The sequence below is a fragment of the Ursus arctos genome, unplaced genomic scaffold, assembly GCF_023065955.2.
Source record: "Ursus arctos isolate Adak ecotype North America unplaced genomic scaffold, UrsArc2.0 scaffold_4, whole genome shotgun sequence".
Lineage (NCBI taxonomy): Eukaryota > Metazoa > Chordata > Mammalia > Carnivora > Ursidae > Ursus > Ursus arctos.
In genome coordinates, this window is record NW_026623056.1 from 42,705,970 (window position 1) to 42,731,989 (window position 26,020).

Consider the following 26,020-nt stretch of genomic DNA (forward strand, 5'->3'; position numbering starts at 1 on the left):
GCCAGGTGGTCGCTGTGGGTCTTTTCTACAGTCCATCGCGCAAGCCTCTTTGCCTAAAAGTTCCTTTACAGTTTTTAGTATATTTAAAGAATTATGCAACTATCCCTGAAATTTAATTTTTAGAATATTTTTATTATCCCAAAAAGAAATCTTGTACCTATTAGCAGTCACTCCCCTCTCTCCCCTCTGATCTATGTTATTTCTCTATAGATTTGCCTAGTCTGGCATTTTGAATAAATGGGATCAGACAACATAGGATCTTTTGTGTCTGGCTTCTTTCACTTAGTATAATGTCCTGGGGTTCATTCATGTTGTAGCAAGTATCAGTACTTTATTCCTTTGTACAGCTGAACAATATTCCATAGTATTGGCTACACCACATTTGTTCACTCACCAGCTGAGAGACATTTGGGTTGTTTCCAGGTTTTGGCTATTGAGGAAGAATGCTCACATAAGCATGCATGTGTAAGTTTTTGTATGGACGTATCAACTTCTTTTGGGTATATACCTAGTAGAATTGCTGGGTCATATGATAACTTCTATGTCTAGCATTTTGAAGAACTGCAAAAATGTCTTCCAAAATGGCTGCATCATTTTATATTCCTGCCAGCAATATGTAAGGGTTATAATTTCTCTATATCCTCACCAACACGTATTATTATCTTTTAGATGATAGCCATTCTAGTGGGTGTGAAGTGATATTTTAATGTGATTTTTATTTCTATTCCCCTATTTCTATTTATTTCTGTTTCCCTAATAATACTGAGCATCTTTTCATGTGCTTATTGACCCTTTGTGTACCAACTGTGTACATTTGGAGAAAAGTCTCATCAAACCCTTTGCCCATTTTTTAATTGCCTTATTGCTTTTTTTGTTGTATTTTAAAATTTCTTTATGTATTCTGGATACAAGTCCCTTGTCAGTTATATGATTTGTAAAGATTTTCCCCCAGTGTTGTTGTTTCACTTTTTTTTTTTTAAGATTTTATTTATTTGAGAGAGAGAGAGAGCATGAGAGAGCAAGCACGGGCCAGGGGGAGGAGCAGAGAGAGAATGAGAGGAAGAAGCAGACTCCCCCTGAGCAGGGAGCTTGATGCGGGGCTCAATTCCAGGACCCTGAGATCATAACTTGAGCTGAACGCAGATGCTTAATTGACCGAGTCATCCAGGTGTCCCATCTTTTCATTTTCTTAATGGAGTCAACCCTATTTTATCAGGTCTCCAAATGAGAGGCTTTCTTGTCTGAGCACATGTTCCAAACTGCTGTCTTTTCGACAGGATTTAAGATGCTTTGTAAATATATTATGGTTATAATCATGATTTTCAAAAGAAATCATAGGAAGAAGAGCATGAAAGCCTTAAGTTAATGGTGTAGAAAGAAGAGTCTAAATGAATTTGCTTTGTTCTGTTTGTCCTTTCACCATAATGATGGCCCTAGTCCCCCAGCCCTGCTCTGTATCTCCCTAGCTCCAGGGTTCCTCCTCCTGATGTTAGAAGTAACTACACTTTCAATCACCACATGAACAGTCTCCGTAACATTAACAGAGACAATGAAGCCAGTGGGTGTAGAGTAATACTTATGGAAGAAAGAAGGCAGTGAAAGAAGAGAAAAACACAATTAGAGCTAAGGGGAGGTATTTAAAGACACAAGACAACTAATTAAATTCTACAGAAAAGGAGTCCTTGACTTATGGAAATTAAAGGGACTCAAAAGAAAAGTGATTACTGTTGGAGCAGTGATAAAGCAGACTGTGGGTAGGAATTTGATCAAGAATATGGAGAATGTGGGGACACCTAGGTGGTTCAGTTGGTTAAATGTCTGACTCTTGATTTCAGCTCAGGTCATGATCTCAGGATTGTGAGATCAAGCCCCGCCATGGGCTCCATACTAGGTGTGGAGCCTGCTGAGGATTCTCCGTCTCCCTCTGCCCTGAACCCCTCTCCCTCTACCCATGCTCCCTCTCTAGCTCTCAAAAAAAAAAAAAAAAAAAATGGAGAATGTGAGAGCTTTGGAAGAAGAAGCCATCACCAGCTGGGATTAAATGGAGCCATCTGTTGATACCAATGTTTATTAAACAAGGAAAAGGGCTTGTTTAATAGGGAGGAAACTTTGAGAACAACTCTAAAAAACTATTTGGTAGCAATGCATTCATATTAATCAAGAGATCAATATTTATTGAGTACCTACCATGTCCATCACATAATAGATGCTTTAGTAACTATAAAAGAAAACACCATCAAAACTCCTTCAGGTGTTTATAATCAAGCTGAGAAATAGTCTGACATTGTTAATTATTGAAACTTACACGAAAGCTTGTGTCAAGACAGTACAGGTTGTTCATGTGGCAAAAAAATTTTTTTTAAATGAGCTAAGGGAGTTGGGGAAGGATTGAGGAAGGCGATAGGTCTTGAACAAAGCCTGGAAGGATTCATCTGCCTCCTTGATCCTTCACTCCAAATTCCTTCTTCTAAACCTTCTACGCATCAGGAGAGGTACAAGTCATGTGCAATGTGATGTGTGTGCTCCCAGAGGCAACCAGAGTCAGTGAGGAGCCACAGGACCAGAGTCTTGCCGGATGAAATTTTAAAAAGTTTTTCTTGAATCAAAATATTCTATCTTCAGGCAAGGTGTGATCATGGGCAGGAGAAACACCTGTCTCTTTCATTAGGCTTGGTTAAACTTCTGGCCCCATCCTCTTATGAGGCATCTTTTTCTTGAATCCTTGAAGATTCTTTCCAGTGCGTGGCAAAATGAAGGAACGTAAAATAGGGAAATATATATTCTATTTTTCTCCTCTCTGCAGAGTCTGAGTGTCAAAGAGGATGAAGTCCAGCAAATGAATCCCCCAAAGTTTGAAATGATTGAAGACCTAGCAATGCTGACTCATCTCAATGAAGCATCTGTGCTGCATACCCTGAGGAGGCGCTATGACCACTGGATGACCTATGTACGTATATATGCTTCACCACTGAAATCTCACGCTGGCGCTCATGTTGGCATGTCTCAGCCCTCTTTTGGATAAGAGCTTACTTTGAATTTAAGCAGACTCACATGGGGATAACGCTTGAGGAATGCCCACTGGGAAGGGACCTTGCCTTAGCATTTCCCCAATTTTATTTTGTCAACAGCCATAGCCCTTTCCCTAGGTTGTCAAGCTAAAGTAAGGGCGTGAGGCTTGGGTCCTGATAGATCGGTGTCCAGATGCTACTTTTGTCACTGACTAGTTGTTAAGTTTCTTAACTTCTGAAGTCACCTTATCTGTAAAGTGAGATGAGAATGCTTGGCTCTCCAAGGTAGCTTGGAGGATGAAATCAGAGAATGTAAAGCACATAGAGCAGTGCCTGCCACCCTGTTTGTGCTCAGAAGAAGGAATGATTGTTTTCATCCTCATTACATTGGCGATGGTTTCTTGGATTCTTTGATATACTCAGAACCTATTCAACAGCAGCAGCGCTGAATAGATTGGGCCAAAATGGTGGCATTTGGGCTCCATTGCTATAGAAGCCATGACATGTAGCCAACTTGCTCCTTGGCACTCTGATTTACATGACTATGTTAATTTCCCTTGGATGCTGTAACAAAATTACCACAAACCAGTTGACTTAACAACAGAAGTTTATTCTATCACAGTTCTAGAAGCCAGAAGTCCAAAATCAAATCAAATCAGCAGGGTCCTACTCCTTCTGGAGTCTCTAGGGGAGAATCCTTACCCTTTCCAGCTTCTAGTGGCTGCTGGCATTCCTTGTGGCTGTATCACTCCAATCTCTGCCTCTGTCTTCACATCCCTTTCCTTCTCTGTGTCCATATCGTCTCCTCTCTGTGCGTCTTATAAAGACACCAGCCACTGGATTTAAGGCCCACCCACATATCATCTTGAGATCCTTAACTTAATTACACCTCCAAAGATTCTGTTTTCCAGATAAGATTGCATTCACAGGTTCCGGGATTAGGACCTGAAGGTGTCTTTTGGGGGACCACAATTCAACCATTATAGTGACTGAGTGACCCAAATGAGCTATTCCCTCTCAGTGCCTTAAAAATCAGGTTCCTAATCTTGCTGAAACACAAGCCACCTTCTGGCCTCAAATGACCGCTAGCTGCTCCGCCTGCTGTCGGCGTCCTCTCTGCCTTCAAAAGGCGTGTGTGTCAGATGTGTTAGTAGTTAGCGGGTCTCCCCGGGGACAGGTAACCCCAGGTCCCGCTGCTGCTCTCACCTGGTTCGGTCTCTTCCTGTTATAGTCCCTTCCCTGTAAGAATCCGAACGCTCTCCTCTTTTGAGTTCCTTTATGAGTAAATATTTCAGCAAATGTTATCTGGCAGCGAGAGAGCTGACAGCCCTGGAAGTATTTCTAACCTGCTTTCTGAAATCTCCTCTGATTTTTCCTCAGACATATTCAGGTCTCTTCTGTGTGAGCATAAACCCTTACAAGTGGCTCCCAGTGTATCAGAAAGAAGTCGTGGCTGCCTACAAAGGGAAGAGGCGATCAGAAGCTCCCCCTCACATCTTCGCTGTGGCCGATAATGCCTTTCAGGATATGCTGCACAGTAAGTGGCTGCCCTACAAAATGAAAGGTAAAAATACCTGATCTACTTTTTTCTCCATGTCACTGAGAGGCAGGCAGCCATTGTGAGCAGAGCGTGGCCTTTGCAGTTACCTCATCACTGGAAGCCTCCATTTCTTTTGAATAAAATGGGGACCAAATAGAGCCTGGCTCCTAGGGTCCTGGAGATGATTAGCTCACACGTCAAATTAAGTGAGATAATGCATTGAAAGTGCTCAGCCCTGTGGCTGGCTCGGAGTAAGCCCCCTGTAGATGGCAGCTTTCATTACATAAAGCGCCTGTTAGAGTTTCTGGCACAAAGAAGTTTCTCTGTAGCTATTGTAACACCATGCTTCTTAAAAGGCTTCAAATGGCAAAAATGTCAACCATTAGTCAGTGATCACTTGTATTTGGAGCAAGAAAATGGGCCTGAGGTTTATATGTTCTTAGGACTGACATACCTAGGGGCAAAGGAAAAAAAAATCTCTTTTTACTCTGTACTATTTAAATGGTATTTCTTTATCCAACTGAGAGCAAATCCTTTTCCTTGTGTCTGACTTCAAACTGCAACCAAGGAAATTTTGAACACGTTTGCCAATACGTAGAAGCTCTGGCAGAAGAATGTTCTGACATTTTCTTTTCTTTTGTAGATCGGGAGAATCAGTCTGTACTTTTGACGTAAGTGTTTGACTTGCCTCTTCTTTCTGGCTAGCAGTGAGAGTTTCAGTGGAAACAGACACCTACATTTCACTGGGAATAAAACATAAATTCACTATCTTTGAATTGTTTGCTCTTTAGATACAGAATACATTCTAGGCACGAATAAGATACTCAGGCAATTGTCATAACGCTTTAGTCAGTGATTACTCCGAATACGGTACTAGGTAGGCTGCCTCCACCATCTTAGATCTTTTAGAGCTCATAGTGCACAAGCTGATCTTAGTGATCTTCTTAATGGAGAACCCCCTGTCGAAATAATAGTTTTCACAGGTCTGTGGACTGGCTAATTGGGCAGAGAGACAAAATTCAATGGGTATGATGGAACAGATAACCTGCTGTCATCTGGGCAGCCAAATTGGGGCAGACCAAGGTACATTAAGTAGTAGGAACTAAGAGATGGTGAGACTTGGAGGAGAAAAGGAAGGAAAAGACTTCATTCATATTGTATTGTATCTAATTTTGATGGGAAGAGCACTGGCTGGCCAGATGAACTGTCAGCAGGGTGGCTGGGTGGGGTGGGGGGGGCGTCGAGGCTAAGATTCAAAAGGCAGTGAAATGCTAAAGTTCTTGGTCTTCCTATGCAATGGTGCTGTCACCTCATGTGTTGGGCTCTCCATTGGCTTTTGTCATCTCAAGAAGAATAATAGTCTCAGAATCTTAGAGCTAGAAGAATAGTTAGTGTTCAGCCCTTTGCAGAGAAGATGGACTATTTCCTGGAGTTTCATGCAGATAAAGGCAGGCCCTGATCCTATGATGTTTTGGGTGATGAGGCTAGCACCACTGTGTTCGTCCCACATCACAAAGTTAACTGGTTATCAAAGGTAAAAGGAAGTCTAAAACCCATCTGCCTGGTGGATTGATTGGTATGCCTTCTTCTTAGGGAGAGGGTTGGACCTAGCCATGTGGTAGCCTTAATACACGAAAAATCCCTCCAACAGTTGGTAATGAGGGGACCTGTCTTTAACTAATAGAGGAGCTCTTCAGCTTTTTGTTAACAGAACCATGAAGAACAGGCTTCCAGTTTTTATGAAATCTTTAATCTTTCTGTACTGAGTTTTGATTTTTGTTCATGCTGTTTTTCCAGCCTGAGATAGTCCTTCCCCTTCTCCCAACTGATTAAATATCTACATCTCTTTAATCGAGTTTCCTCTCAAGCTCCATTTTTCCATAAAACTTTTCCTTCTTGTCTTAGCCTATATAGTTAAAATGATTTAACTTTTCACTGCATTTGTAATCCAAACCAGTTAACCGCATCATTGAATTTCTAATCACAGAGGAGAATCTGGTGCTGGAAAGACTGTGAACACCAAACATATTATCCAGTATTTTGCCACCATAGCAACCATGGGAGAATCTAGGGAAAAGCCGGTAAGTGTTCATATATCTTGGCAGGAAAGGTGAGGTGGTCCTATCCACTGATCATGGAGGCTCTGCCTTGACCACTTTTGGGGAGAAAAGAGGAGACAAGAGCCACAGAAAAATTAGAAAATTATAGAAAAGTTTTTTCCCATCTTTGCCTCTTGAGAGGTCATCAAGTGCTTCAAACCAATAACCCCCAAACATGAAATTACATAATTTGTTTCAGATTTGCTTCAAGGGCTATTTAGCCGGATCTTTGTTGATTGGACCTTCTGAGAACTACACCTACGATCCAAGTCATCTTCCCAAAAGACTAGAGTCATCAGTGCCTTGAATGGCCACTTTTGATATTTCTGAATCCCTTTAGCTACTGTGAGATGTCAGACCCCCACAGATGTGCACTGGTAGAAGTCTCCTTCCTTCACCACTAACTCCTGGATCAAATCCCAAATGCCTGATGGGCATAACCTCCACTTTAATCACATTCCAGGTTCTACTCCTCTTCCCTCTCTATTTAATTACTTTTATCTTTGGTGATTTTTAATTTAGTTTACTTTGTTTAGCTCCATTAACAGGTTGATGGGTTTCATGATAATTTGAGAGTAACTAGACCATGAGAATTGGTATGCAAAATAAAATTAGATGATGCTGAGTGGGACTCAAAATCAATGAGTTATTGAGCTGTTAGAGCCTCTCATCTTTCTATGTCTGGCATTGTTATTTTGCTTTTTCAATTCAATCCTGGGTGCTTCCTGCTGTTTTTGCAAAGTAAGAAGTATATCACAATAGCAAACTGGTCCAATTTTCAAACCATGAAAAATTTCTTTCCCAACCACCATACTCCTGAATTTGATTGATTTCTTCAGGTATTACTGAATTCTATTATTCACTAGATATTGCTTCATTTTTGTGTGCATTTTTGGTTGTTCGGTGTGTGTTGGTTTGGTCTACGCATTGAGGCTTATGATCATACATAACCCAATACATAATATATGACACTTCCATGAAAATCTTTGCTCATATAGCCCTTTTACTTATTTAAAGGATAGCAGAAATAATACATAGAAGAGATAGAGTATTTGTACATTTATAATTTTTTTTGAGAGCATGTGTGTGTGTGTGTGTGTGTGTGTGTGTGTGTATGTATGTATGTATGCGCGCACGCACATGCACGTGAGGGAGGTGGGGGCAGAAGGAGAGGGAGAGAGACAATCTTAAGCAGGCTCCACACCCAGTGCGGAGCTTGAATTGGGGCTTAATCTCACAAGCTGAGCTGAAATCAAGAGTAGGATACTTAACCAACTGAGCCACCAGGACCCCCTCAATTTATAAATTCTTGAATACTATATACTACATAATCCTTCCCATGAAATGGATCTTTGATGCTGAGTGGAAAACGACATAGCCATGTTACAATGGGGGTGCTGGGTGCTCATTCAGACTCACTCTGTGGAGATGACCAGCTGAGAACACATGATTCAAATTCAAAATGAATACCATTACTGACTCACTGCTTGGCATGGACCACTAGGTTACTTAGGAATCGTAACAAAGAAAAATATAATTTAATAATGTCAAGAGTCTGCTGTATTATCTTAAGAAAAAATTTCCAGATGTAAGAATTAGATGGGAAGAGAGGGAGATTAACAATGGGGAAAATATAAGGAAGGAAGTTTTCCTGGAAATAGGCTATGGTATTGATTGATTGATTGTAGCTATCTAGTTCCTTTCCCCACTTAGGCTAATTCCAGCCAAAAGAAAGTCATTGTAAATGAATGAGTTCTCACATATATTCACAGGGGCATTGTATGTTAAGATAGCTTCTCATTCATCTATTTTTGTGAGCTCTCATTGCAAAGTAACATTGTATAAACAAATTTGGAAACAGCTTTTGGCTACTATTTATCAAAGCAAGAGTGGGTCTGGAGGGCTTACCACATTACAGAATTTTACTGAAAACTTTATCTGCTATATTTCTCTTACCTGTATCTCAGGGGACCTTAGAAGATCAAATCAAGCAAGTGCATCCTATCTTGGAAGCATTTGGAAATGCCAAAACCCTGAGAAATGACAACTCCTCTCGTTTTGTAAGTAACATGATTAAACAGTATATCGGAGTCTTTAATTTTGAAGCAAATGGTAAAATTCATGTCTGAGCCCACAGGTATAAAAAAATTCCTCAAACTTCAAAAAGGTCTAATATTTTTGGATTCCTCAAAAAAGAAAGAGATCAGTTTCATTATTAAATTAAAACTACATATGAATATACAGCAGAAAAGCTTCTATTGTTTGGTCAATTTCAGGAAGTTTCAAATTCCTTTCCACTCCCAGTAGGGAAGCTCACCCAGCAAATTCTAATAATTCTTTATATTGCATTACATTTTACAGAGTTGAAAGTACTTTTTCCTTCATAATTTCATATACTCCTTATAACAAGTCAATTTAGTAAGCACTTCCTAATTCACTTAGTACAATTATTGTTTCTGCTCCTGCCTGTGGCTCCCCTACCTCTGCATATTTTCCACTGGGGATTTTTTTTTTTTTAATTGGGAGAAAACATTTTTAAAAATAGCTTCTGATAACTTGCAGTCCCAGGATAGAGGAAAAATTCGAATTTCAAACCTTAGTTTCACAAACCCATTTTATGACAAAAATGTGGCAGGGAGCCACGCTATAATTTACAAGGAAATTTGCAGGAGGCTTCCTGTTTGAATCCTTGGGCACAATTAAATAACAGCCTCATGCTGCTGCGGCTGGTTTCTATCCAGGGCCTTAGCGCTGCCCTGCCTGCTCTTACATCTGCTTGCGAGGTCTGGCTGCATAGCAGGGGGTAATATTGGTCCGTAAAACAACTGCTAGTTTTGGGATTGGTTAGAATGCAAAGGGATTTTCTGCTGAAATATGAAAAAAAGAAAGCTGTAAAAAGAGGGGGAAAGGAAAGGGAGGGAAGGGGAAAAAAAAGGAAGATGAAAGAAAGGAAAAAGCAGAAGGAAAGGAAGAAAGGAAAGAACAGCAGGTGGAAAGAAAGATAAGGAGGAAAGAAAGCAATTGAAAACAAGAACAAGAATGAGAAGAAAGTTGGCAGGTAGAAGAAAAAAAGTAGAGAAGCAAAGTAGGCAAAGATGGATGAATGGAAGGGAGGAGGAGAAGGGAAAGAAAGTAAAAGGGGTCCAAAAAAATCCAGAAATCCAGGTTAAATTATTTCAGTTAGTACCGTGCGTATATGCATGTGTATAAATGTGCGTGTATGTGTACTTACACATGGGTGTCTGTGTGTATGGTTCCCATTATCCTACGTTTGTTGACTGAATGGCTCAATCTCCCTATTTGTCGCCACTCTCTTCCCTTGCCCGGCCGTAGTTCTGCTCTGTCTCCTTCCTTGCATGGGTGACCCCCGCTAGCCTGTCCTCCGCCTGGCCATCCTCCTCCTCCTGCAGGCTCTGGCTGCCGCTGATGCCTCCTTCACCGCACCTGGCTTCTCACGTGGGCTTTGTCTCCTTGGGCAGCCTTTTTGTCCTGCTAGATCCGTCTTATGGCTTTTCATGAGACAAAAAAGGGAGCCCCATCTATTATTTATGCCAAAGTAGTGTTTAAAAACATAAATCTAGGGGCGCCTGGGTGGCGCAGTCGTTAAGCGTCTGCCTTTGGCTCAGGGCGTGTTCCCAGCGTTCTGGGATGGAGCCCCACATCAGGCTCCTCCGCTGGGAGCCTGCTTCTTCCTCTCCCACTCCCCCTGCTTGTGTTCCCTCTCTCGCTGTCTGTCTCTCTCTGTCTGTCAAATAAATAAATAAAATCTTAAAAAAAAAATACCCATAAATCTAATCACATCATTCCTTTGCTTAAAATCTCCCACTGTCTTCTGAGCACACATAAAATTAAACCGTACTCCTTCCTGTGGATGGTAAGGCCTACGTGATAGGGTGCCTGGTGCCTGTCTACCTCACAGACTCTGTTTTCTGCTCCTCCAGACTCGCTCAACTCCTGCACAACTGGCTTTTCTTTAGGATTCAAGAATCATCAAATGTTCCTGCGTTCATGCCATGGCATTAGCTGCTTACACCTAGAATCCAGAAGAGTAGGGACCGCATCTATTTTTCTGATGTGATACGTCCAGGGCTTAGTAGGTTTCCTGGATGGCCGTAGGTGCTCAATGAATGTTTGCTGAATAAATGAAAGAACATGCTGAACAGATATTATTTTTCTCATTCTTTAGGTAAGAACACTGAGGCCCAGAGAGATTCAATAGCACACACAAGAACACACAGCTAGATGCCGGCAGGTCTGACACTAGAATCCAGGACCACTGCTAGTCTTGGTGACCATTCTAGCTTCCTCCCAGCGTTATCTGGTGCCATTTCAGGCCCATGTTGCATTTTTCTTTTAACTTTAAACTAGTCCCTTTGGGAGTAATGTGTATAATAAAGCCATTGCAACTGTTTGGAATGTTTCAATAGGAGACTGTGTTTTATGTCCACCTAGGGCAAATTCATCAGGATGCACTTTTGTGCCAGAGGCAAGCTGTCGTCTGCAGACATCGACGTTTGTAAGTAGCCACTGCACTCTTTGATTACTTTTCCTCTAAGTTTGCAGGAGCACCTGAGTATGAATCTTTATCCTTTCCTCATCCTGCAGATTTGCTTGAAAAATCCCGAGTGATTTTCCAGCAGCCTGGAGAGAGGAACTACCACGTATTCTATCAAATTCTGTCTGGAAAGAAAGAACTTCACGGTAAGTGTATTATTCTGCAGCTGAGGGACATTCTAAAACAAGAGACAGAGGTCAGATTCTTGGACCTGGAAAAGTATTGTTTAATAAGTCTTTTAAGAACTCAGTTTATTTATCCTAAAAGGTACACGATTATTAAGCCAATTATAAAACCAATGTTCTATAATTTTATATTGCTAGAGAGTAAATGTTTTTCCAATTTGGTAGTGTTTGAAGTGGGTAGGATGCCCAGAAGGTATAAATGAGTGTGAGTGTGTGTGTGTGTGTGTGTGTATGAGAATGTGTGTAAAAATATTAGATAATTTAAGGCCTTCAGTGATTAGAAGATTAGAACCCCATGGGTGGTATAGACAAGAGGCCAGAAGTGGGAGTCACCGCCATGGTCTGTAGTGGTCAATGGGAGTTTTATAAAGAAGGGAGGTTTTGCGTTGAGGTATGAAGGATAGGAAGGGGATTTAACTGGAGTCATGAGTGGAGGGTATTTCCTATGGGAGGAACAGTGGCAGGAAAAGGCAGAACAAGATCAGGGAGCAGAGAGATCAGGTTGACTGGAGGAAAGGACTTGCATAGAGGAATAGTGGAGATTTTATTCTGATGGTTTCTGAACTCAAGGAGTTGGGGGGGGTACAGGGGTGGGGTAATAGGAGGTCATGATTTGCTGAGGGCAGCGACAAGTACGCTGGTGGGCAAGATGGATGGAAGGTAGAGATCTGGAGGGAAGGCACTACAGTCCTGGTGTGGGATGACAAGGCATTGTGTCAGGCTGTGTCTGTGGGAATGGGAGAAAAGCGATGGATTCACAGAAGAATAGACGGGACTTAGCCATGGCTGAATGTAGGAATGAGGGAGAGCGATGAGTCGAAAATACTCTCAAGTTTTATAATTTGACCAGGATAAAGATAGTGCCATGAAGAGGAATAGAAAAGTAAGTTGTGGGGGCGCCTGGGTGGCACAGCGGTTAAGCATCTGCCTTCGGCTCAGGGCGTGATCCCGGCGTTATGGGATCGAGCCCCACATCAGGCTCCTCCGCTATGAGCCTGCTTCTTCCTCTCCCACTCCCCCTGACTGTGTTCCCTCTCTCTCTGGCTGTCTCTCTCTCTGTCAAATAAATAAATAAAATCTTAAAAAAAAAAAAAAGAAAAAGTAAGTTGTGGGGTAAGAGAATGAACTTCGTGTAGTCACTCAACAAATATTTATTGTGGGACTGCTGTGTATGCACCAGGCACTGCTTTTTTAAGCATGGGGTTTGGAAAATAAATAAGACTAACAGGTCGCTGCCCTCATGAGCTTACATTCTAGTATGGGAGACAAGTAATAAACAAGTAAACAAAGACATATATGATTTTAGAGAATGGTAGGTCTACAAAACATGTAGGGTGAGAAGACAGAGTGAATTTGGGCTTGGTAGAGTAGTAGGTGGTTATATTTTAGATGGAATGGTCGGGCAAGATCTCTCTGAGTAGGCAATATTCTTGAAGACACCTGAATGAGTAAGTGATTCAGCAGGCAAGATTTCCAGGAAAAGTTCCAGGAAGAGGGAACAGTAAGAGCAAAGGCCCTGAGGCAGGAAGGCATTTGGTTTATTCTTGAAATAGCAAAATGGCCATTGCAGTTGGTGGAGAGAAGAAGGTAATGTAGGGGGGAGGTGGGCAGGGCCATAGCAGGCAGCACCTTGCACCCTAAGGCAGAGTATGGGAAGTCATTGGAAGGGGAGAATGACAAGCTGATTGGATTGCAAAGGTCTTGCGTATGAAATAAACCACTGAGGACAACGATGCTCCCACAGGACTGGTTTTGTGATGAGATCAAAGATCCGGGTGAGCAAATTAATGGGGAACGATTCCCCCAGCCTCTTATGCTAGATGAAGTATGTGAATTATACACTTAGTGGTGGTTTGACTACATGGCCTTCTACTTCAAAGTGACCTCACCGAATGGGGCAAACTCTGCAAACTGGACAATGATTTTTGTCACAGGTGCAATTGGTGATACGAACACAGCAGCTGTTCTCCTTCCCACCCCTCTACCTAACCTGGAACAGATTTTTTTTTTTTTTTTTGGATCTTCCTTTGGTTAGCCCTGCCACATCTAACGTTCTTAGCACAGATTTCTCTGTGTGCAAGTCACCTGACAGTCAGGGTCCAATGTGGGTACCAGCAGGGACTGTGAAATTTGGGGGAGCGTCTCTGTTTACTAATAGAACTGCCTGAAGGCTCTGAGCTGCTGTGGAAAATGCAGGCTTACGTTGAAGTCATTGAGCGGGTCTTTGGGGGCTGCCGAGATTGATTACCGTACGAAGACTGACATCTGGTGGTCCGATTTGGGTATTGTCAGTCCACTTGTTCTCCGCAGCACTGGTCATCCTTTGGGACATTTTAGAATTTGAACTCTTTTTATTCATGTTTGCCAAAGGAGAGCTTCAGAGTGTCCTGAAGATTGTTACAAGAGAACACACCTTAGAAACGATTATGTCCAAATTTCCTAAAACAGAAGTGCTTGTCAGTACTATAAAAGAACCGGGTATGGAAAGTCGGTCAAGAGGCCGGCCACTCATGGAAGGAACCGAGGAATGGGGTGATGTGTTATCCCAGAGCCAGTCCCCAGCTAGTCCCTACGTGGTCTGGAACATCCCTCCTCCCTATACCTTTCAGTTTAGGCTGGCCCTTGTTCAAGGCATGGCTAAAACCCACTTACTTGGTCCCCTCAAATATGGCTCCTTGAAATTCCTGTTCTTAATGCCAGCTGGATGGCTCGGTCCTGCATATACCTTCCTATTTTTCTCCTCTTCTTTGTCTATTTTTTGTCCGTCTATTTATTGTACCCATTCTTGTTATTCAACTGGTGTATGAACTTTAGGGTGAGGCGTCAGAAAACATGTCCTTGTCTCTTGGAATCTTTGACATTTTGCCTACTGCCCTGGGTCCTTACTTTAGTACGGGACAGTAACGCATAGTGATGGTTGCTGAGAGGTGCACCTGACCTGTCTACTAGCAGCCTGAAGGCCTCTGGGGAGAGAAATTGTCGGCATCTGGATCTCCTATTCTGGAACATATTAAACTGTACTCCCTTGACCCATTAGGTGTCTCTTGAACTGGTCTCCTATCTTTACTCCCTTTCTCCCCACTGGTTGTTCGGAGGAACAAGATTTGTGTGTGGTGGTGCAGATTGTGCCCTGCCCAACTCTAGAGAATGCTATTCAAACTGTAGACTATGTGAATGATTCTCTGCGGAGTTGGGCAGTGTACAACCTCTTCAGCTGTACATGGCAGTGTGAGAAACAGGTAATGATGGGTGATGTGGCATAGAGGTACTAACTACAGGGCTTTGTGATTTTAAGAGGTTTTTTTGGCCAATGTCAGCTTTGCTCCTTTTCATAGGGAACTCAGCTGAGTCTTGGAGAACATTTAGCCAGGCAGAAAGTAGAATTTAATATCAGGAAGACATGTAAAACAAAGCTTTGAATGATAAAATACTCACTCTTAAAGGGCTCTTTGCATCTCCTACTGAAGAGTGGGATCTAGAACCCGTATGAAGGTTGATACCTGCACTTTTTGAAGTCGTGAAGCAGTTGACTTTTACCTTTAGCACCCTCTCGGGCCTCCTCTTTATGCTGTCCCCAGCCCCCTGACAAGCTCCCCTGGTTCTCCACATGCCCACAGCCTGGTCAGCTATCTTCCGTGTGGGCCTTATCTGGCCTAGACGGTCTCCCTGGCCCTCACAGTGTCTCACAAGAATGTATTCACTGTTTGTTTGCCTTTTTTTTTTTTTTTTTTACATTTTCTCAGGGCCATTCCTCTTGATAGAAAGGAAATTAATTAAATAAAGGAATCTCTGTTTACATGGCACTCTGAAGTGACCTCAAGCCTCAGTGCAATTAAAATTCATTGCTCCTTGAAAATAAATTCTGATAAGGCCCAGCGGGGAAAATGTTTTGAGCTAAAGGCCTTTCAGAGTCCCTCAAACACTCATGCATGTGGTCTGAACGTTTCTAAGGGCTACCACTTCACATTGACTATAGCTGCTGCAGTGAATGGGTAGGCCAGTGCATCAGCCATGTTGCTTGTTGGTGAGAGGAAGGAGAAGCCCATTAGCTGTCCTTTATGACTTCTAGAAATGATGTGTCTGGAAGCAGGGAGGTGTGGCGGGAGGAGTGCATGTGTAGCATGTGGGCCCACTGTGGGGCCTTACTCCTGGCCCCCTCCTGAATGTTGGCTCCTTCCTTCTCCTGGCCTTGTAGACCTTGGACACGTGGTACTCTTTCCGGTTTGTTTCTCATAGTGTTTGTCTGTTTGTTGGGCCTGCTTGGGTGGGAGCAAGACCCTCTTTGTGTCTATGGCAAAGGAGGAAAGAAATTCCCATCATAGTTACAAACATGGGTTTGAATAAGTAGGTGGCCTAGTCTAACAAATACTACAGACCATGTTCTAAATTCAGTTTATCATTAATTTGGGCCTGGCCAAATAGTAGTTTTTCTAGGTTTCTGTTTTCCTATATTCCTACATACAGAAAATAATGTCAAAAAAAACCATCTTTGGTCCTCATAACCAGAATGAAAATGATCAAAAATGACAATGAAATGTAATGACAAAAATGACATAAAATGAAAGGTATATGAATGGTTATAATTTAGAGTGATCTAAAAGCTAATTCTTGGCAAAACAATTTTAGAAGGTAGTTTGTTTTGTTGTTGTGCGTGTGTGGTTTTTTTGTTTGTTTTGGTATGAACTGAAACATCCAACCGAAACATCCTCTCACCCTAAAAACACAGCATTTCCTGCACTGGTTAGGTGTGGGAGTCTTGTAGCCTCCTTGAGGGAAAGGACCATGCTATTTTTATATCTTCACCTCCTCCTCATAGCATATACCTACCTATTGTAGAGAAAAAAGATTAAGTAAGTATTTTGATTCAAAAGGCATGGAAATGATGTCTGTATTTGAGCCGTGAAAGGACAAGGTTTCACGGCCCCCCCCATGTCTAGCCAGGGTAAGGCGGTGACATTCACCAGCATAAGGAACCACAGAAGAGGCATAGCTTCAGGACAGACACGGAAAATATCATAGATTCAATTTTGGTAGTGTTGGATTTAAGCTCCTTATGGCCATCTGCACTGAAATGTCTAGTGGGTAGTTGGAGTGCTAAGACTGGAGCTCAGAAAATAAAGATTTGAGAGTCATCAGTAAAGCCATGAATGAGTCTTGTAGAAGAATATACAGACATTTCTTGACCTTGAAAGTCATGACAGTATTTGACACCACCGATTACTCCCTCCTCCTTGAGAATCTCTCCCCTTGGCTCTAGCACACCACCCTCCTTGTTTCTCCCCTGAATCTCTGGGTATTTCTCTGTGGGTCTCTCTTTCATCTGGCCTATAACTTCAGAGTGCCTGGGGCTCAGTCCTTGCATCTATCTCGTGGTGACTTCATCTAGACTGACAGCTTTAAAGATCGTTTCCATCTGATGACTTTCACAATTCGATCATGAGTCCAGATTCTCTCTAGGACTCCAGACTCCTAGCTAACTGGCTCTTTTATATCTTGACGTGGTTTGGAGAAGAGCCAAATTATATGAATGACTTACAATGGAATTTACTTGTGACTGAATTTTTTTTTTCTATGGTACCGCTATATTTTGAGGATTTTGCACAGTGTAAAATGACGGAATCATAGATTGCTATGGTTTAGGCTGTATATACAGTAAAAACTATGGGTTTTAAATGCTTAAGGGAAATTCCTATGGAAAAGAGAGACATGTAGAAGAACCGTTAACAAGGTTAACGTGCATGCCCAAGGTCTTTTGCGATTTCAGTGTGTCAATTTCCTTTTAGTTTACACAAAAATAAAACACTTTAAAAGAACAAAATTTCTAGAAATTTGTAAGATGGAATTATACAAACTCTTTTCTTGTCTGTCTTATTTCACTCAGCAGAATTATTTTGAGATTCTTCCATGTTAATAGCATGTATTCGTTATAGCATCTCAAATTTAATGTGCCTAAGACCTGCCCTTCACCTCATCTGTTTCTCCCACCTTATTCTCACCTGTTCCATCTACTTTCAAAATCCACTCTCTGAGCACTTCCTTACCATTCCTGATGTTACTACCCTGGTCAAATACCATCATCTCTCTCCTGGATTTTTTTTTTTTTTTTTTAGATTTTATTTATTTATTTGACAGAGAGCATGCAAAAGTGAGCACACAAGTAGGGGGAACAGCAGGCAGAGGGAGAAGCAGGCTCCGTGCTAAGCAGAGAGCCCGATGTGGGGCTCAGTCCCAGGCGCCTGTGATCATGACCTGAGCTGAAGGCAGATGCTTAACGGACTGAGCCACCCAGGCGTCCCTCTCCTGGATTATTTAACAGTCTTCTGCCTGATATTCCTGCTTCCATCCTTGCTCCCTCTGTCTTTAATCCAGCAGCCATGGTAAATTAAAAAAAAAAAAATCAGGTGATGTCATTCTGCTCAAAAACCTTCAATGGCTTCCTACCTCCCATAGAGCATAAATGCCCAAATCCTCACCCTGGTCTGTGAGGATTTATGATCTGTCCTCTTGATGCTTCTCTGACTCATAATCTACTACTTCCCACTTCCTTAATTTGCCCCTTCCTGACCCATCCTTAACCACTCAGAATGCCAGGCAAACTTCTACCTCAGGGCCTTTGCATTTGCTCTTCTCTGTCTGGAACATTCTCCCCCACTTATTTTCCCCCTCAACTCTTGCAGGTCTTTATTGAAATGTCACCTGATGGAGCCCTTCCCAGATCACTCTATTGAAAACTGTAGCTCTGTATCACCAACACTTTTTTGTTTTTTAAGATTTTATTTTTAAGTAAACTCGACACCCAATGTGGGTCTCAGACTCACAATCCCACGATCAAGAGCCGCACACTTCACTGACTGAGCCGTCCAGACATCCCTGTGTTGCTGATACATTTTACCCCCTTTCCCTGCTATTTTTCTCCATGACACTTATTACCCTCATACATTTCATGTATTTTCATACATTTTACTTATTTTTAAAATTTCTGTCTCCCCTGTTAGAATAGAAGCTTCATGGGGGCAGGATATTTCCCCCCCACTGATGTATCTCTAAAACTTAATGCTTGGCACATTGTTTGAGCTCAACAAATTTTTCCTGATAGAAAGTGAGACATGAGGGGCGCCTGGGTGGCACAGCAGTTAAGCGTCTGCCTTCGGCTCAGGGCGTGATCCCGGCGTTATGGGATCGAGCCCCACATCAGGCTCTTCCACTATGAGCCTGCTTCTTCCTCTACCACTCTCCCTGCTTGTGTTCCCTCTCTCTCTGACTGTCTCTATCTCTGTCGAATAAATAAATAAAAAACCTTTAAAAAAAAAAAAAGTGAGACATGAGAAAGAACACAAAGAAATTCATGGGAAGTATGAACATTTCAGGGACATTTGAACCATCATTCAAGTAAGGATTTAAGGATTATATTTCTATTAAATACACATATTAAATATATATATATATTTATATATATATATAAATATATTTATATATTTATATTTATATATTTATATATATATATATAAATATATAAATATATATATATCAAGCTGCCTTCAGCTTGATCTCCTTTGGGCTAGCCCAATTTCTTTTTGACTTTTGTAAAATAGCCTCATTGAAGCGTTGTCGACATAAATGTAAATGCTGACATGTGTATATATGCGTGAGACCGTCACCGCCATCAAGACAATGCACGTATCTGTTCAAAAGTTTTCTCATGATCTTTTGTAAGTGCCCCTCTGCCCTTTCTCACTACTCTGAGTCTTCCCCTCCCCACCCAGTCCTTTGGCAACCACTAATATGCTTTTTGTCCCCATAGATTAGATTGCCTTTTCTCGAATTTTATAATTTGAAATCACACAGTATATACTCTTTTTGTCTGGCTCATCTCACTCCACATCATTGAGATTCCTCCATGCTGTCACATATGTTCATAGTTCATTTCTTTGTGTGCTAATAATGTGTGGTATGGACATACAGGAGTTTGTTAACTCCTGATGGACACTTGGGTTGTTTCCAAGCACGGCTCCCATGAACATTCACAAAGTGCAATTTGTTTCTGAGATTTGGGGTTTGAGGATAGCAGCTTCACCTCACTGAGTGATAAATACAAAAATCAGATCGGCTCAGAGAAACTTCCCTGGGAGCAAGTGTGAGGCATTAAGCAGTTAATGTGATTTGGCCAAGTCCATTGCTGATGTGCTGCTGACAGCCCGCCTTAGCTTCCGCCTGCATTATGTTTCCTGACGAAGTGAATCCTGTCAGGAACCTTAGACACATCAGCGGTGCAGCGCTGAACACGGACGCTGATTTATGGATTCCTTGAAAGGCAGCTTCAGCCTCCTAATAGGGAGGATGTGATAGGACCGGATCACATTGCTAATGCTCCCGGGGGGCTCAACCCCAGGGTCTGCCCGCTTCCTAGCCTTCGAAACTCCGTCCTGTTATACTTATAATTTTACAAAACATTTTTTGTCCTCAGCCCTCAACCGTGTGTCTAGGCCAAATTCCTGTTTTCAAAGTTTTGCCAACATGCGTTAATCTGTTTTTTTTTTTTTTTTTCACACCAATTCAAGCTGCGGCAATTGAATCTGCGTTTGGATTTGGTCTGGCTGGTCTTCTCTTGGGAGGCATTAACACATGACTGACAAGTTAATAGAGGGCAAAATTTGATTGCAGAGGTTTGGCTGTAGAATATGGATTTTATTTTGGCTTGTTTACAAGTGTGCTATCAGCTGTAAGAGTAAACTGTGAATATCGGTCAATTATTTTCTAGAGCCTTGCGGATTTCTTTAACTGTTTAACGGATGGTTTTCCCACTGCAGACATGCTCCTGGTGTCTGGCAATCCCTCTGACTTTCCGTTTTGCTCTCATGGAGTAGTTGCTGTGGACAGCCGGGATGATGCTGGAGAATTGCTGGCCACCGACGTAAGGCTCGTTAGTTATCAGCGCAAAGTTTGGTAATGACAATGAGAAAAGAAAGCCTTTCAGATGCTTCTTCTAAAGGGTCCTGGAGAAGTCACTCTCCTTCCCTTGGGGGTGGAGGGTGTAAGGAGTCCCTCTAAGTCTGTGTCTGTCCAAAGTTCACTTACTTACTGCAAAAGTACACATTGTGAGTACGGTAACTTTGGAACGTTTGGAAAGATAGGAAGACATTTCAACGCAATGGCAGCCACTGTTTTTATTTGGTACAGCAGGTCTTTGTAGTCTTTATTTTTTTTTTTTTCTTTCTATTTGGGGTTGCTACTATATAGTTGGTTTGGTGTTTTTTTTTTTTTTAATAAAAGATCACAATCACACTGCAAATACTATTCAGTATACAGTTTGCTTTTTTGATTAATCCTGTAATATAAGCCTTTTCAGTGTTCTTACAAACTCTTCATAAACATTTAAATGAATACTTAATATTTTACCAGACATGTGTCCTGTAGTGTAGTGACTATAGTTAGCCCTTCTCCTCTTGTTAGACTCAAAGATTTTCTGTTCTGTTTTCTACTGTGGTAAATATCTTTGTAGGTAAATGCTTTTTCTGTATATGAGATTCACCTTACGCTAGATTCCCCAAAGTGAAATTACTAGGCAAGGATTATGAATTTTTTATAGTCTCTTGATACATATTCTAAATTAACCACTAGAAAGACTGTAGTGATTTCTATCCTCTGGGAGTGTGTAAGAAGACACATCTTACCATGTGAAGCGAGTGTGTGAAAATACACATCTTATCACGTGCAGCGGCTTCTTAGGTTGTGGTGCTTGGGTGCCGTGGTTTTTTCTTTTCTGGACCACTTCCCTTTGCCAGTCTTTGAATAAAGTTGGGGGGATATATGGGAACCGCCCCTAATAAGCAACCCATCGGATATGGTGCTACTTTCTGCCATAACGATGGGAGGAAAATAATTTACCTCATAGAGCCAGTTAATGATCAATGGCTGGAAGGGAGAGGAGGGGAGCAGAGCATCCAAGGAAAGTTCTAAAACTACTGGAAGTTAAACAAGCCTTCCTAATTCCCTTTTAAAGGGATAAGCAGACTGCGGGTGACCAAGTGCCAACAGGGCCGATTTGCATTGCTTTGAACAGAGCTGTCACACCTCGGGCTGTGGCGATCTGTTTCATTCCCTTTGACAGCCCGTGGAGTGTGGGGAGGTGTGACACACAGCGGGGGTGAGGTGCTTACTGCAGCCATTAGGCAAATGAAGACATGGCCATCTGTTTCTCTTTTTACAGCGGGCCATGGACATCTTGGGCTTTCTTCCTGATGAGAAGCATGGATCTTATAAACTCATTGGAGCCATCCTGCACTTTGGAAACATGAAATTTCAACAGAAACCCAGAGAAGAGCAAGTGGAGGCAGATGGCACAGAAAGTAAGAATTACTTTGAGGCCATGGCATATGCTCTCTTCGGTTCCCCGACCCCAGGTCTGCTCTCTTTTCCTTGCAGTTACCTCCCCTCTTGGTTTTTGAAAATGTTGAAACTGATCAGCAATCTCCCTCGGTTACTGTTCTTCAAAATCTATTCTCTTAACCACCATTCTGATGTATAATTCTTGTATCTCGGAATGAGAAGCATTCCTTAATTATTGACAACACCAGTAAATTTGCTAAACGTGGGTAATATAAGCTTGACAAGGAGAGAGCCCTGCTGTCAGCACACAGCCTGCTGAGAAAAACAGAAGGGAGCAAATTACCAGAAGATGGATGAAGTGACATAATGGAGGTGTGGACAAAGATCTTTAGAACTCCAAGGGTGGAGTTTCCATTGGGTTGAGACCACAATGACTTCATCTCCCTTTGTTTTTATTCACATGAAAAAATCTATAGTCTTGCCTGCTTATCAAAAAGATTTGAGGCATCTTACAATGAATCATCTGTCTAGAATGAACATTAAAATAGAAAATCACAGTTATGAAAAGCAGGAAGCATAGTGATTATAATTATGCCATTTAATATTTAAATTCCTGGCCACTGAAACACAAAGGAGAAAACCCATTCATTCAAATCTTTCAACAAATAATTTTTAAAAATTTTATATTTTCAGTTGGGGTAAAATATACATAATATCAAGTTTACCATTTTAGCTGTTTTTAAGTGTATAGTTCGGAGATATTAAGCACATTCACGGTGTTGTGCAACCATCACAAGTATCCATCTCCAGAACTTTTTCATCATCCCAACTGAAACTCTGTACCTATTAATAACTCCCTGTTACCCCCCTTTTCTTAACCCCTCTCAACCATTATTCTGCTTTCTGTCTGTGAATTTGCCACTCTAGGTATCTCAGGTAAGTGGGATCCTACAGTATTTGTCTTTCCATACCTGGCTTATTGCCCTAGCATAATGTCTTCAAGATTCATCCATGTTATAGTTTGTGTCAGAATTTCATTCCTTTCTAAAGCTGAATAATATTCCATTGTGTGTATATTTCATAATTTGTTTATCCATTTATCCATTTATGGACACTTGAGTTGCTTCTACCTTTCACTACTGTGATTAATGCTGTTGTGATCATTGGTGTTTGAATAGCTATTCAAGTCCCTGCATTCAATTCTTTCATACAAGCCCAGAGATGGACTTGCTGGATAAAATGGTAATTCTTTGTTAAATTTTTTTGAGGAACCATACCATACTGTTTTCCAAAGTGGCTGCATCGTTTCACATTCCCACCAGCAATGCATAATGATTTCAATTTCTCCACATACTCGTCGACATTTATCATTTCCTATTAAAATTTTTTTTAAATAATAGCCATCCTAATGGGTATAAGGTAGTATCTTGTTGTAGTTTTATTTGCATTTCCTAATGATTAGTGATGTTGAGTATTTTTTCATGTCCGTATTGGCCGTTTATATATCTTCTCTGGAGAAATATCAATATCAAGTACTTTGCTCATTTTTGAATTGGGTTGTTTTCTTTTTTTCTTTTCTTTCTTTCTTTCTTTCCTTTTTTTTTTTTTTTTTTTTTTTTTTTGTTGTTGTTGTTGTTGTTGTTCATCAGATAATCTTTGAGGCCAGTGCACAGCCCAGGCACTATTCTGCTAGGGATAAATCTGTGAACATGATTTCATCCCTGTCTTGACTGCCCAGTGTGGGAGATAGATGGTATACATAAACAGACAAATAGACATGAAGTCATCATGAAAAAAATAACGCAGAGCGGAAGAATAAAGAATAATAGGGGTTAGGGGGTTCTTGTAGATAGAGTGGTCAGAAAAGCCCCTCAGGGAAGAGAACACTTGAGCACGGGTGAGAATGCAGTGAAGGACCTGTGACTTACGTAAACCTCTTCTATATTAACCTATCAAAATATATGCTTTTGTGACATCTTATATGTCACTTTATTTGTGGTTTTTGTCTTTTTTTCTTTTCCCACTGTTTGAAACAGGTTTTTGAGGAATTGTTTTCATTATGAAAGCTGAGCATACTTACTTATCATAAATTACATATAAGAAAGCGATGCGCGTAATGTCGTCCAATCTCCCCAGTGGCTCGTCCTCAGAGTCTTTGCTGGAGCGTCCTCATCTTTCCTCCTTCTAACTGCTGTCGGGATGCTGGCCTCCATCCTTGAATCTTTTCTCTGCTCGTTGCTCAGGTGATCATCTCAAATTTAACATGTATAGAATTGAACTCTTCATCTCACTCTGCCCCAACTACCAACCTTCGTTTCTCAGTTTTTAGTAAATGTCAACAGGATTCTCTCAGTTGCCCTGACTCTTAGCATCCTCCTGAACTCCTTTGTCTCTGTCTTACTGTGTCCACCTTTAAATATATATAAAACTCATCATACTTACTCACCATGACCAAGTCCAGTGTTACCATCTAACCTGAACCATTGTTTCTTACCAGATTATTGCAATAGCTTCTTTATTGGTCTCCCTGTCTTCACTCTTGTCTCATTACTGATAGTTTCGCACTGAACAGCCAGTGGTGATCCTTTCATGGTATAAGTCAGTTCATGTCTTCTCCTCACTCTAGACTCATCAATAGCTCCCATCTTACTTAAACCACAAGTCCCCCCCCCCCCTTTTTTTTAAAGATTTATTTGAGAGAGAGAGAGAGAGAGAGAGAGTGTGTGTGTGTGTGTGTGTGTGTGTGTGTGTATACAAGCCCTGGGAGGGACAGAGGAAGAGGGAGAGAAAGAATCCTCAAGCAGACTCCATCCTGAGCACAGAGCCCAATGAGGGGCTCAATCCCAGGCCCCTGAGAGCATGACCTGAGCTGGAACCAAGAGTTGGATGCTCAACTGACTGAGTCACCCAGGTACTTCTTAAACCCCAAGTTCTCATCATAGCCTCCTTGTCCTCTGTGATACTTCTAAATCTCTCTAATTCCCATCTGCTACTGTATACTGTGATATATAATAAAAGAAATTGTATTTGATCTCTGTTCCGGAGTTCTTAAAACCCTTGGAATTTTCTAAGTGATGAGAGCAATACAGGTGATTTTGTTATGTTGATGAGGTGACTTTTGGACTGTACCTAAGGAAGGGGGCTGATCACCATAGGAACTAACCATGTGGTTAGACAGATGGAACTTTCACCTCCACCAGGGGAGAGAAGAAGGCTAAAGATCGATTTCTATCACCAATGGCCAGTGATTTAACCAGTCATGTCCTTGAAATGAAGTCTCCATAAAACCCCAAGAGGACAGGTTTGGAGAGCTTCCAGGTTGGTGAACACATGAAGATTTGGGGAGGGAACTGTGCTTGGAGAGGGCGTGGAAGCTCTGCACTCTTTTCCTATACCTTGCCCTCTGCCTTCTATGCCATCTGCTTGTTCCTGAGTTGTATCTTTTAATAATAAACTGTTGATATAGTAAGTAAAATGTTCCTCTGAGTTCTGTGAACCCCTAGCATATTAATTGAACCCAAGCAGGGGGTCATTGGAGCCATGAATCTATAGCCTGTGAGTCGATAGCCCAAGAGACAACCTGGACTTACACCTGGCATCTGAAGTGGGGGAGTCACAGCCTTGTAGAACTGAACCCTTAACCCATGGAATCTGATGCTCTCTGTGGGTAGAACTGAGTTGAATTGTAGGACACCCAGCTGGTGTCACAGAATTGCTTGGTGTGGAATCACCCCCCACCCCCCACTGACCTCTATCCTCAGAATACGGTACAGAACCTTCACCTATTTCCCCTTCTCTCGGCCCCACTAATCTCTCAGCTCTTCTAAGAGCGTGTGAGCACTCCTGTTCCAGGACTTTATCACTGACTCCTCTTCCTATCTGCAGCTCTTTTTTCCTAGGCATGATGGCTGACTTCCTCACTTTATTAAGGTGTCCTCTTAAATGTTTGTTACCTTACCAGAAAAGCTTTCCCTAACCACTCCCAACATCTTCCCATCGCTCTCTATCTGCTTACCCTGAATATTTTTTCTTTGTGTCGTTCATACAGTTTTTTAAAAAAATTGACCATCCTACTTCTCAATCCCCATCAGACATAAGCTCCATAACAGCACGGACTTGATTTGGTGTGTTCAGTGCTGCATTTCTAGGTTTTAAAACAGGGCCTGGTACATGGTAGTAGATAATTATTTCTTAAAAGAATCCTACTCTCAGTCATGTTTCTCAGTCTTTTCCCGTTTCTTATTACCAGTTTAGACCGTCAGCAGCTTGCATGTTGGCATCTTGCAATGGGTTCACTTTCTCTCTAC

General features: G+C 41.6%; 1 protein-coding gene across 1 annotated transcript in view; it reads left to right on the top strand.

The window, feature by feature from the left end:
• The window catches only part of MYH15 (myosin heavy chain 15), a 152,541-nt gene that overhangs the window by 6,583 nt on the left and 119,938 nt on the right, over nucleotides 1-26,020 (top strand). The window contains exons 3-11 of the mRNA XM_026492845.4: nucleotides 2,804-2,947; nucleotides 4,389-4,545; nucleotides 5,192-5,219; nucleotides 6,536-6,629; nucleotides 8,615-8,707; nucleotides 11,100-11,163; nucleotides 11,253-11,348; nucleotides 20,195-20,298; nucleotides 21,595-21,733. Of these exons, the coding sequence (XP_026348630.3) occupies nucleotides 2,804-2,947; nucleotides 4,389-4,545; nucleotides 5,192-5,219; nucleotides 6,536-6,629; nucleotides 8,615-8,707; nucleotides 11,100-11,163; nucleotides 11,253-11,348; nucleotides 20,195-20,298; nucleotides 21,595-21,733 (919 nt within the window). The remainder of the gene's footprint in view (nucleotides 1-2,803; nucleotides 2,948-4,388; nucleotides 4,546-5,191; nucleotides 5,220-6,535; nucleotides 6,630-8,614; nucleotides 8,708-11,099; nucleotides 11,164-11,252; nucleotides 11,349-20,194; nucleotides 20,299-21,594; nucleotides 21,734-26,020) is intronic.